The sequence below is a fragment of the Balaenoptera musculus genome, chromosome 12, assembly GCF_009873245.2.
Source record: "Balaenoptera musculus isolate JJ_BM4_2016_0621 chromosome 12, mBalMus1.pri.v3, whole genome shotgun sequence".
NCBI lineage: Eukaryota > Metazoa > Chordata > Mammalia > Artiodactyla > Balaenopteridae > Balaenoptera > Balaenoptera musculus.
In genome coordinates, this window is record NC_045796.1 from 16,245,022 (window position 1) to 16,261,992 (window position 16,971).

The 16,971-nt window shown below is 41.0% G+C and overlaps 1 protein-coding gene across 1 annotated transcript in view; it reads right to left on the reverse strand.

The window, feature by feature from the left end:
• Window positions 1-476: 476 nt before the first annotated feature.
• PPP1R14C (protein phosphatase 1 regulatory inhibitor subunit 14C) overlaps window positions 477-16,971 on the reverse strand; it is an 88,296-nt gene continuing 71,801 nt past the window's right edge. The window contains exon 4 of the mRNA XM_036871998.1: window positions 477-2,033. Coding sequence (XP_036727893.1) covers window positions 1,959-2,033 — 75 coding nt within the window. The 3' untranslated portion in view covers window positions 477-1,958. The remainder of the gene's footprint in view (window positions 2,034-16,971) is intronic.

Here is a 16,971-nt window from a genome sequence, read left to right on the forward strand (position 1 = left end):
GATGTGGTAGCATCAGAGGCCTTTGGAGGAAAAGTTCATTCTTATTTCCTCTGAAGACCGTAACTTGGGCTGGTCAAGCCTAACAGAAGTCCTGCAAATTCTGATTTTTCTGTACTCACAGGGTGCATGGGATTCTAACAATAATTGGAATATCTGATTAATCTGAAATCTTGAGGATTTACACCAGATGGGCAAAAGGGAGTTTTAGTGAAACGCAAGGGGCATGGCCTGAGAGAGGCAGGCAGGGCCAAGGGCACAGAGTCACTTCCTGTTTCCTTCTCAAGCCGGGAATGTGTCCCGGTCCCTTTGCTTTCACTGCCTGATCTGGAGACACCTCAGGTGAGGTCTAGGATCAAATGACCAAAGACCTGAAAATGAAAAGCTAGAGAGAGGTGCTTGGTACCCTTGTCTGCAGAGCATCTGACAAAGTGAAATCATCACGTCAATGTTGTTTTTTCCAAGGCAAACACGTAAGCAGAATTGTAAGCAGCTTCATTTATTTGCGTAAATAGCTTGTAAATAAATCATTGGTAAACATTACAAAATTAAATACATTTTCAAAAGCTTGCCAGTGTACGTAAAATTCACAAACATAGTTCTTTTAAAAAATAAAATATGTTCTGAGCACCCTTGATATAAAATGCCTGACCCCTGTCCTCTGACAGAGCCACCTAGTGACACCTTACAGTATGGGTGGTTTCTGTGGGGAGGCAGTGGGGACCTCCTGGAGGAAAGCAAGAGTTTCTCCTCTGACCTTTGACCCCGCCCACATCCATCTGCATTTTGATCCTTCTCCAAGGAGCTGGTATAGAACTGAGAGGGACAGGGTAGGCATCCCAGGTTCCGCTCCAAGCAAAGGGATCAGGGTGCACAGTTAGGGCCAGAGTCCTCACCGTACGCCACTGAGAGAAGCCAGAAATGAAATCTCCACCACGCTTCCAAACCAGCAAATGCTCCTGTATCCACTTTCTTGAGAGGAGGTGAGGCTTTCTCCCTTTTACACCCTGGTCTGATGCTGCCCGGGCACCGAAGTGACCAGATCTACTTCTAAGGAGGAAGAAACTTAATCTGCTCACTTCCTTATGACCTGCTTTCATGGAGAGAGAATAATACATAGTATTTGGTTGAAAGCAGAGAATGAATTGCTACACGGCGCTTCCTTGTTCCACTGCAAAACACCACTCAGGTAGCATGGGCATTTCTCTAGAAATCTGAATAAACATTCAAAGAAAGGGTTCAGGAAACTTGAATAATACCACAAATGAGGCAATAAGTACATAACCTGGCAAAGCATCCGATTAACAAAATAATACAAAGTCCATAAATTAAGCCCTTGACCAACTCCACATTGTTGTAGTGTAGCTCATTAAAATAACGGATACACTGAATTCTTTCACTTTGGTGCATAAAGTGAATGTTGTAGGTCTCCAGCACTCACACAAAGAATACCTAGTGGCCTCTTGAAAACATACGTGCCGTGACCTCCAATGAAAGGACAACCACAAGTTTATTCCATCAATGTGAAATAAAACTCACATCAACATGTTAACTTAGTTGCCTGAAGATATATACAAGCACGAGAAATTCAACCTCTGAGTCAAATGTACAACTTAAGAAAAAAGCCTAAGAAAACCATCATCCCTGTATAGTTAGGCCCTAAACATCTGGTTTCTCCAAGAAGATGCCTGGCCCAGCCCAGCCCTGCGTGTCTGCCTGGTTTGTTAATCCCTGGTTGGGCTGAAACCAGAGTGGTGATGTCTTTGCTATTAAAATATCACACCAACAAAACCTTTAAAAACAACCAAAAAAAAGTAATGTTCTTGAATAAATGTCTAATAGATACCACCCCTCCCTACCCCCAAAAAAGTTGCTCATAAGGACAACTATTCTTTAATAAAAGTCTTCGTGAAGTCGAAATCCCTTCATGGGTCTCCAGGAGAGTTCCACCTGGTCCGGAATTATACAGTCTTCTTCTGCGGGGGGCTCAGTTTCCTCATGCCTCTTACCCGGGAGAGCAGCTCCTTGATAAATTCCTAAGAGATCAGAAGAAGTTATATGAGGGGGTCATGCTATTAAAATTTGGGTTTAAAATCTGCTTGAAGTCACTGATGTCAACTGCAGTTAACCTTAGTTGATGAGCTTAGTTGGGTGTGTTAACTCAACTGGTACAATATAGGACATTTTTAAACAAATGAAGATGCTTAACCTTCACACCATCCTGCCTTCTCACTGTTGTACTCTTTAGAGAGAAAACCAAGCTGCCTTTACTCACTGACATTAACCACTTGGCCCCTGAAGGCCTATGTGGTTTAGATCAATTCCTCCCAACCTTTACTAAATCTTTAATCCGTGCATACAAATCACCTGGGGAGCATGTAGATTCTGAATGAGTAGGTCTGGTTGGGGCTGAAGATTTTGCATTTCCAACTGGCTGCCAAGTGATGCCAGCGTTAGTCTCTGGACCACACCTGAAATAGCAAGGCTAGACCAGTGGTCTTCAAATTTGAGTGCACATCAGAATCACCAGTTGTGGGGGGACCTTATTATATAAACCAAAGAGTGCTGGGCCCACTCCCAGAGTTACTGACTCAGTAGGTCTGGGGTGCGGCCTGAGAATTTGCATTTCTAACTAGCTCCCAGGTGACACCTATGCTTCTGGTCTCAGAATATTACTGAGAACCACTGGTCTAGATCACAGTAAGAGTCTCTTGACTTTATTTGGCTACAAATCACAGTTTGAAAAGAAAAACAGACACGTTTACATTTACAGCCCAGTACATACAAAAACATACCTGAAGTAAGAATTTAAAGAATGAATACTTACTATATGCCATGCACCCTATCGTTCCTATTCTGTTCTAATTTCATTTAAAAGGTAATGCTGGGGGAGACCCACTAAAATGATGTCGTGACTATTCATGGATGAAAACCCAAAGATTAAAGGACAACCTAGAATGCTTCCCACTTTAAACCCTCAGCAATCTTTCATTGTTGCCTCATGTATTAAAGTTTTTGCCTACCAAATGTCACATTTATTAGATAACAATTACTTTGTCCTCCTTTTTTATATTTGTTGAAGCAAAGCTGACAGCCAGTCAGACTTTCTGATCAGCAAAGGACAGCCAGTGCACGACAGAACTGCACACAGTAGGGGCATCCCAGAGCAAAAACACTAAGAAGCCTTCCTCTCTGTTACGGCCTCTGAAAAACAGCTCTCAGACAATCTCGCCTACCAATTACAACCCCTAGGCATAGCACCCAGACTAAATGGTCCCTGTGCTTCTCTCCAGCTCTAAAACACAATATGCTTAAATAGTTAGTATTTTATTAGCCACCACGATTTCTTTTTTTAATAATCTTTTTGCTATTATAAAAGTAACATGTGCTTTTTCTAGAAAACCTAGAAAATACAAACCAGCAACAATTACTCTTCAGAATGAACCACTATTAACATATTTTCTTCTATGGAAATTATTTTTACCTAATTAAGATCATACTGTATAAATATATCTTTTTTTCACTTAGCATTATGCCAAGGCTTTTTCCCACAACATTAGTCTTTTTAAAAATTAATTTTAATGGTTATACGGTCCTTTATTATATGGATGTTCTACAGTCTGCTTAATTCCTCTATCACTGGATATTTGGTTGGTTCCTGGCTTTTCAAAATTATAAATAATGCCACAATTAACATCTTTGTGTATAAATCTCTCTCTGCAATTTGGATTATTCCCTTTGGAGAGCTATCCAGTAGTAGGTCAAAGGACATAAACATTTTAATCACCACTGTTTCTGAACTTGGACACAATGGAATACACGGGAGGTAAAATGACACCCTATTTTAGTTTTCTGAACACTACTTTTATCTAATTTAAGAACTTTCTAGGATGAAATAATGTCAAATTTCCCCACTTATATTTTCCCCACTTATATTAAATTTTCATTTTGTAAAGTTAAATGCATTTCTTGTTGCCCCCTTTACCATGTGGTTTAAACAATACATAGGATACTGAGCATACAGTTTTACTTTCATTGTTTTTGCAATCTCTTACTCAAATGACTGCTGTGAAAATTTCAGCACTGGAGTGTAGTTTTCCTTTCCTTTCTTTTTATTTTTTTGAAGCAAAGGTCAAAATCACAAACCTTACCATTTATCTTAACTCTGGTCATATTTCTGCACTATTTTAATAACATTTTTCATAAAGACCATTATAAAAATAAAGACTAAAATCACATAAGGAATAATGTACCCTAAGCTACAGACGTTTCTTCTTCAAGAGAAAAGCGATTTGGTAATTTAAGTCAAATTCAAATTTTCTCCAAAAATTGGTCATGCTGTACATAAATCTCAGTGATTAAGAAGTTTAAATAATGCATCTTATATTTATGATATATTGACATTAATGAAAAACTCTAATTTTAAGTTTTATATTAATGCAATTTATATGTCTATAACTGTATTGTACATATTTTAAACCATTCAATAAATTTGCATAATGAGATGCTCAGCTAAGTTAAAAAATAGCAAGACCAATATTGATTCTTCAGAGAGAAACTTGATAACACCACTTGTACAGAAAGATTCCGTTGATCACAGATGATTCTCAAAGAAGATTCAAGGATCTCTAATCAAAAATACTGACTGATGAGTCTTGGCTTATATTACTCAAAAATACTTTATAAAAGTAACAACATATGTCACTCACTTCCAAAACAGATCACTCGGACTTGGGTTGGGGACACTAATTTAGCCAAAGAAGGACTGCCCCTTTGAAGAAATGACTTCTGAGTTGAAACTTGAATTAATAAAGAGAGCCAGCTTGAAGAAGATCTGGGGGTCTGGGTCATGGCACGTGTGCAGAGTCATTGCAGAGAAACAAGCAAGGACATGGGTGTTCCTGGTGCAGAAAGGCCAAGGTGAGCATGATAGGCGCCACGCTGGAGGTGCGAGGGCTAGCTCACCAGGGCCTTGTAGGCCACAGGGAGGCCACGAGGGAGTATCCTCGGTGTAATGGAAGACCACTGGAGGCTTTAAGTAGAGAAGCAACATCGTCTGGTTTAGGGTTTTAAAAGATCCCCTTTGGCTGCTATGTGGAGAATGAGTTTTATGAAGACAAGAGTGAAAGAGAGATCAGTTTGGAGCTGTTGCAATGGTCCAGGCAAGGGATGCCAGTGGCTTAGAGTAAGTCCATGGAAGCCAAAATGGAAATAAATGGGTAGATCGGAGATCCATTTCAGAGGCAGAGCCTAGACCTTGCTGCCGGACTGAAAGTGGGAGCAGGTGCAGGGAGCAGGAACAGGAAAAAAGGAAATTAAGGTCGCTGATCCTCAGCAGAACACTGGCAGAAGGGCGGTGATGATTACTGAGACGGGGGATAACTGGAGGGAAAAAACAACAAGTTTACAGACTTGAGTTGCCTAGTAGGTACCTGAGGGTAAATGTCAAGAAGTCAGATAAATGTAACTTCAGGTCTCAGCTCATGGCTGAAGACATAAATATGGGCATCACCAGCATCTAGATCAGTGGCTTTCACCTAAAAACAAAAACAAACAAAAAACCCTAAAAATCTCTATGCGATCTATCCATGGTTATAGCAACCTAGTACACAGAGATGCAAGAAGGAAACAAAAGTTTTTATGTAAAAACATAACTTATACTACATGTATGATATTTTCTATTCTATTTCATATTTTGAAAAAAATACAGGTCAAGACCACTTAATGGTTACCACCCATAGTTTGTAAACACAATGATCTAGACCCAGGCTATTCAATACAGCAGCCCCTAACCACATGTGGCTATTTCAATTTAAACTAATTAAAATAAATAAAAATTAAAATTTACTTCCTTGGTCACAGTAGCCACATTTCAAATACTCAATAACCATATACATCTAGTGGCTACCATATTGGACAATGCAGATATAGGATTTTTCCATCATCTCGGAAAATTCTATTGAACGGCACAAGATGACAATACTTGGAATCACAAAACCAGATGAGAAAACTTTGGAGGAAAGTGTAGATAGAGAGGAAGAAAAGGCCAAAACCAAGGCAAGAGGCCCTCTAACAAGTGAGATCTGGCAAAAGAGTTGGAGCCAGCAAAGGACACCTTAAAAAGAAGAACCGGGCTTCCCCGGTGGCGCAGTGGTTGAGAGTCTGCCTGCCAATGCAGGGGACACGGGTTCGAGCCCTGGTCTGGGTAGATCCCACATGCCGCGGAGCAACTAAGCCCGTGAGCCACAACTACTGAGCCTGCGCGTCTGGAGCCTGTGCTCCGCAGCGGGAGAGGCCGCGACAGTGAGAGGCCCGCGCACCGCGATGAAGAGTGGCCCCCGCTTGCCACAACTAGAGAAAGCCGTCGCACAGAAACGAAGATCCAACACAGCCATAAATAAATAAATAAATAAATAAATAAATAAATTTATAAAAAAAAAAAAAAAAGAGGAACCGATGAGATAGGGGAGAACTCAAGAAAGTGTGCTGTTTTACTTTATTTAAAAATTTTTGTAATTGAAGTATAGTTGATTTACAATATTGTGAAGAAAGTGTGCAGTTAAAGCCAACAGAAGGACTTGCTGATGAGAGGTTGAGTCAGTCAAAGACAAGCTATTGGATTAGGCAAGAAAGGGGCCACTGTGTCCTGGAGGAGAGAAGTTTCAGTAGAATGGTTGGGATAGAAGCTCCCAACACTAAAAGGATTCCAGGGACTTTTCTGTAAACAGCTTTATTAAAATATAATTGTTATGCCATAAATTAGACATATTTAAAGTATAAAATTACTATGAGCATACCATCTGTACAGTGAACATAATGGACCTATCCAATACCTCCAGCAGTTTCTTCATTTCCCTTGGCAATCCTTCCCTCTTCCCCCTATTCCTCCTACCCCAGGAAAACACTGATCCGTTTTCTGTCACTATAGATTAGTTTGCATTTTTCTTGAGTTTTCTATAAACAGAATTGTAACACTATATACTTTTTAGTCTGGCTTCTTTAGCTCAGCATAATTATTTTGAGGTTCAGTGATACTGTTGCATGTATTAATAGTTCATTTCTTTTTTACTGCCAAGTGGCATTCCACTTTAGAGAAGTATCACAATTTGTTTACCCATCCACCTGTTGATGGAAATTTGAGTTATTCCCAGTTTGGGGCTATTACAGATAAAGTTGCTGAAACATCACGTACAAGTCTTTGTATGAAATATGCTTCCATTTATTTTGGGTAAATACCTAGGAGTGGAATGGCTGAGTCATTGATCTGTTTATGTGTCTGTCCTTACACCAATACCACAGTCTTGATAAGTATAGATTTTTATAAGAAGTCCTAAAATCAGGTAATGTTAATCAGCCAAATTTATTAATCTTTTTCAAAACTATTCTAGGTCCTTTAAATTTCCTTAATAATTTTAGAATTATTTAGCTTGTAAATGCCTACCAATAAAAACCTGCTGGGTTCTCACTGAGACTGCATTAAATCTATAGATCAATTTGGAGAGAACTGACATCTTAACAATAATGAATCTTCTCACCCATGAAAACGGTATATCTCTACACCCATCTAAGTCTGGTTTAAGCAACATTTTGTGGTCTTCAGTGTACAAATATTACACATCTCCTGTCAGATTTATTCCTAAGTATTCAATATTTAATATTTATGTTATTGTGACTGGTGTACATTTATTTCAATTTTTCATTGTTTGCTGCTAGTATATAGAAATACAATAGATTTTTAAATATTTACCTTGCATCCTGCAAGCTTGCTGAACTCACTTATTAGTTCTAGTAACTTTTTTGTACACTCTATTGGATTTTCTACATAGACAATCATGTTGTCTGTGAATAAAGACAGCCTAAGTGAGTATCAGCAGAAGAGAGGATAAGTGTATTATAGTATATTAATACATAAGAATGTTATTGCTTTTTTTCGGGAAAGACTATTGCCCTGCATTTGCAGTACTTGCATTCTCTTGGGATTCCAAAAAACTTGATTTGGGGAGAGCAGAGCAGCCTCGCCTAACTTCTTTGCAGTTAACACTTAATCCTTTGGGGTCCTTTACTTGGCAAGGAGAGCTGGTAAAGTGAGTAATACACTATTTTTGGAAGATAAGCCTGGACAGTTTGCAAATGTTAAGTTTGGGCACAATTATTTAACCCTGGAACTGCACCTTAAAAGCCAGTAGAGTAATAGAATGTTCTGTTGCCCAGGTGCCCACTGAAATTTATAAGGAATTCCAGAAGACACTTGAGTGTGGGCAGGTCTGCTAAGACAGTATAGTCTCAGGACCTGGGAGGCCCAGCGACCCTTTCAGGTTTCCTATGAGGTGAAGACTTGTCACAATGACACTAAGATATTGGCCTTTTTTACCATTCTCTAATAACGGAGGATTTTCTAATGAGTGGAAAGCAGATGCCCATGGGAATCTAGATGTCTTACTAAAGAGATCCATGTCGGTTTCTAATGTATTCATGAATTATAATAAGGATGACTATACACATTTTTTAAAATGTTACTGCACAGGAATGCAATAAAAATGAATAAACTAGAGCCTCCTGTATCAACATGGACAAATCTCAGAAATCTCATGTTGGGCACAATAAGCAGGCTGAAGAAGAAAACTTGCAAAGTATCATTTATATAGTTAAAAAGCATGCGAGATAATCCATGTGCACACTTGTCACCCCTACTTGGTTGCAAGGATCCAACTCCTCTTTGTCTTCCTAGCATGGTGCTTAATACACAGGAGGTGCCCGGCAAAGGTTTGCAAAGTAAAGAAATGTGTGTATGAAGCAATTAATTCATACAACTGAGGCATTAAAGTGAAGTAGCAGAGAGAGGCAACACGAGAATCTTTGTGTATCAATGGGGGAGGGTGGAATTGTACAAAGTATCAACTGGCTCCAGCTACCATGGAGGAAGGTTCTAGAGGTTCTCCTTTCAGCACCGGAACATTAGGCTACCTGGGGGAGTTAGGGAAAAGGAGAAGCACTTGGGGAAGAGCGGAGCCTAGGATGCTGGCGGTGGAGGGGTCAGGGAGGCATGCGCGCGCGCACACACATACAGAAGCGAGCAAAGAAGCAACAGAAAGAAAAGAAACATTTCCAGTGACCCTGGAAACCTGACTTTACATGACATGCGGCCACCTGATTTACAGAGAGACTCCTAAGAGAGAAAGAAGCCAAAGTACACTTCTGAAGGGACCTGGCAGCATCATGAGAACACAAAGGTCCCTCCTCGCTCTGGAGTTTTGGCCGTGTGGCGCTGGCACAGGGCATGGCCTCGCAGTGGCCACACTCTCTCCGAGCTCTTGTCCCGGATCCCTCCTGGGCCCCGTGGCTTTCAGCTGCGACCCCCTCCTGCCTGCTGGGGTCTGCGCCAGAGGCGGCAGATGGACGCGCGTTTTGTAATTAACTCCATAGGCAGGCGTCTGGGACCCTTCCCTGGTCGCTCAAAGTGAAGTGGTTCATCCGTTACACTCAGTCATGACCCTGCTCTGCTTTAAGGAAGGTGGGTCCAACGGAAAGGGGGAAAAGGAGAAAGCAGGGTATCACTGCAAGTCGCTGCTCTGTGCATGATTAAACTGCACTCGTGTTCTTTCAAGCATTTCAAGTCATTGGAAAAGATAAACAAGATAAATGGATATTATGCGGTAGCCCTTTGATTAGAAGTATTTCCTGACAAAAGGACTTTCCAAAGAAATGCTTAAAACCGCAGCTCAGTGAATGGTGCCACCAACCACAGTGATTGTGTAGATCATGCAAGCTCCGAATAAGGGCACCCAGCAGAACGCTGGAAGCTCTACCTACTTGCCAGAAAAATACCACCCACCCCTTACACGGAGTACCGACTGGGGTGAAGAGAAACAGCAGGGGAGGGTTCTGAAGGCTGGGATCCATGGGGGTCAGCGACTCCTCTTTGTCACCCCAATCAATGCACTAGTCATTTCCTAAAACTGCACATTCACAGGGCCCATCCGCTCCTGGTCCTGAGCCTCACTGCCAAACGACGGCAAATTAAGTCACCTCGCACACGTTTTACATAGCTACCTGACGCTTCTTCCAAAAAGCCTGACATTCAACAGATGACATGGCAATCAGGCAAGTAGTGATTGGGTGGAGAAAGAAGAATTTCTTTTTTTTAAAAATTGAGATGTAATTGACATATAGCATTATACTAGTTTCAGGAGTACGACGCAATGATTCAATATATGTATATACTGCGAAATAATCATGACGGTAAGTCTAGTTAACACCCATCACCACAAAGAGTTACAATTTTTTTCTTACGATGAACACTTTTAAGATCTACTCTCTTCCCAACTTTCAAACATACAATCCAGTATTGTGAACTAGAGTCACCAGGCTCTATAAGAAGAATTTCTAGATCCAACAAAGATTAGATACGTGAGAACAATGGAAGGGTAGGTAGTACGTACCTCTTTTCAAACGTGATGGCAACACCTGAAAACTGTTCCAAATGGCAAAATGTCCTCACCTGAAGAACTGGCTAAGCATTTAAAAATCACACTGTAAACTTTCATTGGCTTGAATATCGGGGTCACACAGGAGGCCAAAGGGGCACGCAGTGAATCAGCCCTGTTGAACACAGCTTCGGGGGCGACCCCATCCCTGTGCGACGCTGGGAGTTGCTACCTGCAGTCACTGGGATTATTCAGCACCACAAGTGCCATCATCACTCATCACTGAAATACTTCATTTCCCCCGCTTTTTGGGGGGGAAGAGAGAGGGTTTGTCTTTAGAGGGGTTCGTTTGCTGACAGGGCACACCAGAACTGATCCTGTTTTTCATTATTTGAAAAGAGGTTTATGAATCTGCTTTGGGTGAGGGTTTGTGCCTGCTGTGCTTATAATGACTTCTGCCAACATGAATTCCTGAAGGTCTTAACTGCATCCTGGTTCCCCCGCCTTCAACTTAAAACCACTGACACTATTCTATTTATTTTCTTGACTATCCACTATTTATTTATTTTTATTTCTGTTGTTTAAGTCAGTCCATCCACATATTTTTTTAACATCTTTATTGGAGTATAATTGCTTTACAATGGTGTGTTAGTTTCTGCTTTATAACAAAGTGAATCAGTTATACATATACATATATTCCCATATCTCTTCCCTCTTGCGTCTCCCTCCCTCCCACCCTCCCTAACCCACCCCTCTAGGTGTTCACAAAGCACCGAGCTGATCTCCCTGTGCTATGTGGCTGCTTCCCACTAGCTATCTATTTTACATTTGGTAGTGTATATATGTCCATGCCACTCTCTCACCCTGTCACATCTTACCCCTCCCCCTCCCCTTGACTATCCACTATTAAAGATTAATTTGTTCTGCTGGTGAGAGCAGTCGCATTAATCTATTTTAGAGGTTCAGACCAGTGCTCTTAGATTAATTTATTTTGTACCCAAATTCTAACCTTGGTTTATATACAGCAGAACAGTTCATTTGCCCTCACCAGATTCAACCTTACTGGCATTTAATTCTTCCTTCACTTACTAATGGGTTTCTCACAATCCGTACACTTGCAATTCACTCAACATAAGGTCCACATAAGTAATCCAACCACAGTAAATAATCAATGGAATAAATTCAGCAAAATTATAATCTCCCACTCTATAATCACTAAGGAAACTACTTTCATCATGGGTCCCATTATCAATGAAGAACAATATTATTTACTACAAATACATGAATCTTGTCTAAATGAAAGAAACCCATTTCTAAACTGTTTGAGACTTGCTTCTTTGATTGTGACTCCCTTTGCTAAAGATATAGAAATCCAAAAGTCATGTGTCAAATTGTCTTTAACTCATATTTTTTCTTCTGTCCATTTAAGTCTAAACACGAAAGAATGTAAAGCTGTTTTTAATATAGGGTTGATGAGCTTTTAAAAGATGATCATTCATTCTGAATTTAATGGAAAAAGAAAAGGCCATAAAATCACAATCAATCACTGGAAAATGCCAACCATTTAAAGGTCCACTGCCCTTTAAAGCCTGTACCTCCTCCACCAAGTCTTTTATAAAATAACAATCATTAATTTCTTGGGGGGGGGGAGGTTGGAGGGGGGAAACATCCAAAAAGGCAAGATGCATGTGGTCTTCCTATAATGGCATCTCTTTCTTCTTTCCTCATGTTTTATTGCAATTACTGTTGTCATCATCATTATCATTATTCTCATGGTCATCCTGCTTCTAAGAATGTAGTAAAGAATTTAACCTTGCCCTAAAGGAGGTCTGGTCTTTACCCAGGGACCTTGGGCCACGAAGAGAGTCTAACAGTGTGATTTCGGTGGCGGGGCGGGGGGGACTTCAGGTCATGTGGTATCAGCTCTATATCCCCAGGGTCTGGAGACTGAGCTTAGCTACATGCACAGTCAACCATGTCTATGTGACCAGGTCCCAGTAAAAACACTGGAGCCCCAGGCTCAGGTGAGCTTCCCTCATTGGCTACTCTGTACATAACACACACATCACGGTTGAGGGAATCAACACCGTCCATGACACCACTGGGAGAGAACAGCCTGAGGCTCTGCATTTGAATTTCCTGGATTCTGTCCCAAGTATCTCTCCCCTTGGCTGATTTTAATCTATAGCCTTTCACTGTAATAAAACTTAACTGTGAGTATGACAACTTTCAGTGAGTTCTGTGGGTCCTTCTAGCAAATTGTCAAACATGAGTATGGTCTTGGGGACCTTGGAACTTGCAACTGGTGTCAGAAGTGAGGATGGTCTTGTGGCCCATCCCCTAACACTGCAGAGTGCTGAATAAGACCAGGAAATAAATGCCGAGTTTTGCTCCGTGACTACATGTCTTTGGCAAGCTTTCCTAATATTTCAGGGTTGATTTTCCTCAATAAAGACAATCATAATCAGATTTATAAATACTCCCAAGTAGAGCTTGTGCTCACCTAGTAAGAATTAAGAGAAAGGCAGTGAGAAGTAGACAGAGCACAGGATGTCGACTCAAAATGTGTCCAAATGCCAGCTCCAGCACATCCTGGCTCTTTTTCCCTGGTCAGAGGAGGCCTAATGAACGTGTGTGAGCAACTGACATACTGGGACTAAAATCCTTCGGGCCATAGGTAAAGCTTCCCATGTTTCTGGTTAATGAATCCCAACTCTTTATTATTTACCTGTCTAATTACACTAAGACATAATTAGGCTCTCATCGCCAATGGCTCCAACCACTAGAATATCATTCTCATTGATTTGGGTCCTTCTTTGTAATTTCCCAATTCTCACTTTTCAGAAACATCGTTCTGAAGGTGACAGCTTTCAAAGGGTAGATTTCAACTCGTTAATCTCACATTCAAGTTCTGTTCCTCATCCCAGCCCAAAACTGCAGTCGTTTTTGAGGAAACCCCATGAGAAGCCAGATGAAAAGATTTCCCTGCATGTAGCCTGCCTCTTCTGCTTTTTCTAGCAAAGCACAGATCCCCTAAAATCACTCTCCACTAAGCAACCGGCTCCTAACTTAGAGAACCATGGGATAAGCTGACACCCTGGCATTTCTGTCCTTTTATTCCTATTTTAATATTCTTTGAGCATTGAAATTCTCACCATAGTTGGCTGTGTCCTTCTAAGAGATTGTTTTTAACAATCACATATTCACTACCCTAAGTCCCTAGATTAGTTACGGGCACACAGATTTCAATAAACATTTGTTGAGCAAATGAATAAAGAGAACATAATAAAATGCCAAGCCATGCCTCCTCCAGTCACTCACCCAGCCTCTCCCAGCTTATATTTTCTCTCTGCTGCAGTCAGCTCAGTGATCAGGGGCTGGGAGTACTTCCATGTGCACATAAACGGAACAATATTTTAAACGACAGGTTAAGATGTTAAATGGATAGAGGACTGATGTGAGTAAGATGAGTTGACAATGGCCATCACCAAAGCCTGTCAGAAAAGTAAGATGCAGTCACTGTGACACCAAGGCAAAGAAGGAGAATCTGCCTTCCTACCACCAACACAGGACGAACAACAGAGCAGCCCAGCCTTTTTGAAAACTCTGGTCAATTCCTATGTGCAAACAATAATTAGACGTCCTTCTTCTGTACCGTCACATGGCATGACATTTCCGTGACCCAGCTGACTACTGGGATTCAAAGATGCCTTTCACCACCTACTCACAGACTGAGTCATCCTGAGTGAAGCTCTGATGCATATCAATTTACAGGCTTTGATTGCTAAGATGATAGGTAGTACCTTGACCTCCATATAACAGAAAGGAAATACATCAGAAAGAAAAATCCGATGTTTATCAGAGAGCGATGGCACAGCCACCTTTAACTATGAAAAGAGGTTTCTAGAAGTCCACAGATAAGACTGGCAATTCCCTTAACAGATGGTAAGAGAGATGCCCTCAAGCCCATATTAAATGCATTTTTCTGTCCACCATCCCAGCACAATGGAAGCGCTCCTCTGTGATCCTGAGATTTGAAAACCATGCAAAGTAAGAGTGAGAAATAAGAAAAGAAGCTCCTCTCTAGCCTGGCTAGCTGGCCTCGACATCCTTCTCCCTGATTTCTACAATGTCCACTAGGATCCTTCAAATCCAAGTAATAACCAAAACAAAATTACTCCTTTTCTTCATGCTTTATCTAGAAACATCCTTCTTCTACCGTTAGATCAGCTCTATTTTAATATCAACTACATCAGAAATGGCATTTGCTCAAGGGGAAAAAATTAAAACACCATTCTCACTAGTTAATCACTAATCTGTTAGCGTGGTGGCCACAATTATACTGCTGTGTTTTCTAAAGGGTCTCAGTCAGGAAAGATTTAAATGTCAAGGGTCCACAGTTTGGAATATGAATCAAAATGGGGACACATGAGTCCCTTTCTTATTAGCCAGGGAGCCACACAGGATGAAACCATGGACCCAAAGTCTGTGACAGAAAGTGACATGCCAAAACCATATCACTTCTGTGAAATCAGCAGCTTCTTTAAAGTCTGCTCTTCAAATTGAGTATCATTATCCGTGGATTTGGGCATTTTGTGTATTTAATATGTAATGGAGTAGCAACTGCCTTATATGGAACCAGATTCAACTAGCAAGTGTCAAGCTCCATGTTATTTGCTTTCCTATGTACCCTGACTTCTCCACTTACTTACTATGTCACCTGACGCAAATTATGCAGCCTTCTGTGTCTCACATTCTCTAGCTGATGATCATAGCGGCAACCTCACAGCTCTGTTGCGAAGGTGAAATGAGTTAATACATGTGATTAGATCAGTGCCTGGCATGTGCTCAGTAATGACTGAGCTGTTATTATCATTGTTGTTGTTCTTATCACTAAGAGAATTATCATTGCAAACAGCCCTTACTAAAACCCAGGGAGGTGGTTATGATTACCTCCATTTTTATAAAGGAGGAAATGGAGGCTCCGAGAGGTTGAGAAAATTGCTTAAAGTCACACACGTTTGGTGCTGGTGCTGGTGTAAGACTCTTGATTCAAAGCCCAGCCTTCTTTCCACCCCTCACTCCCCACCCCAGCCTCTGCAATGAGACTATAAATAGACGTGTCTGAGTCAGCAAAGATGGCTTCCTTACGTTTCTAACTTCAAAGTGGCATAATAATTGTATGTAAAATTCTTTTGATCAAAAAAATAGCACCTCCAGAGAAGACGACTTGAAAAAGAACATCATTAATTTGTTAGGCATTTAGCTGAGATAAGACAAAGTCCTTTAATGTCCTACAGGTCTTGCCGAGTCAAGCAGCTTAGGAAGACTGGCAGGATGGAAAGAAAGAGCACAAGATCAGGTGTCAGAAACTCGGGGATGAGCCCTGGCCTCTCTGCTCACTGCTATGAGGTCTTACACAAGGTACGCAAGTTCTCTACTTCAAGTGATGGTTGTGAGGATTAAATAAGATAATGCTTGTTCTCGCAATCTGAACTCTAGAGCTCTGGGGAAACACAAGCTATTACGTTTATCATCACAATCCAGGGGCCAGTAAAATCTGTTTCTTATGCACGTAAGCTCAAAGGCAAAACTACCCAAACTTTTCTGAAATGATCCTTTAATAGATCAATGAGCTTGACTGAAATTCCCCAGCATTTGACACCATTTCCATTCCTAGAAACCGTGAGCTAAACAAGGAACACGAGAGGCTCACTCGTAAATTCCAGCACTTTTTTCTTCTTTCTTCCTTTGGAACTCTGAGAGCATTCAAATACCATATCCTTTCATCTCATAAGCCTCCTTACAGAGACCGGATGAGGAACGCTTTTGTTCCAGGAGGACAAGACCTTGCATTTCATCTAACTGTTGTGAATGAGTGTAAATATTTTTCTCCCTAGACACTGCAAAACCTCGAGGGAGAGGGGGACTCATGCATATCCAACCTTTCTCACCTAAACACCAAAACATGAACTTCTCCACCCAGAAGAACTGAAGAAAAAGAGAATGATAAAGTGAGTAAATGGCACATCTATACCCACCAGTCCGGATCTACTCTCAGCAGCAATCCCCCACCCCCTCATCACGTGTTAACTCATCAGCATAATCCATCACTTTTCCTGACTACAATCCCACTAAGCTTGTCTAACCCTTCACAACAATTTGCTACTGCTCTCCAAATACCTAATTGTTTTAACTCGTACATTAATTTCCCAACTAACTATAAATAAAGGAGTTCTAGTCCCCAGAGAATTAAATGGTGAGGTCTTCTGCCACCTTCCCATCCTTACTTCCAAAAAGGCTGAAATCGGATGATCAACGCTGAGATAGGAGTTAACAGGATCAAACTTAAAAAAAAAGAAAAACTCCAGAAAAAAAGATGTTCAAATAGTGACAGTATGAGGAATCCCCCTGCTCCATACACACACAGGCTGAAAAAAATCTGATTTGCAACCTGGTCACTCCATGGTGAGACCCACCAACGGACAAGCGGTGCTCACACAGAGTCCAATCAGTGTGCTGGGTCCTAACATTCAAACATGGGTACACA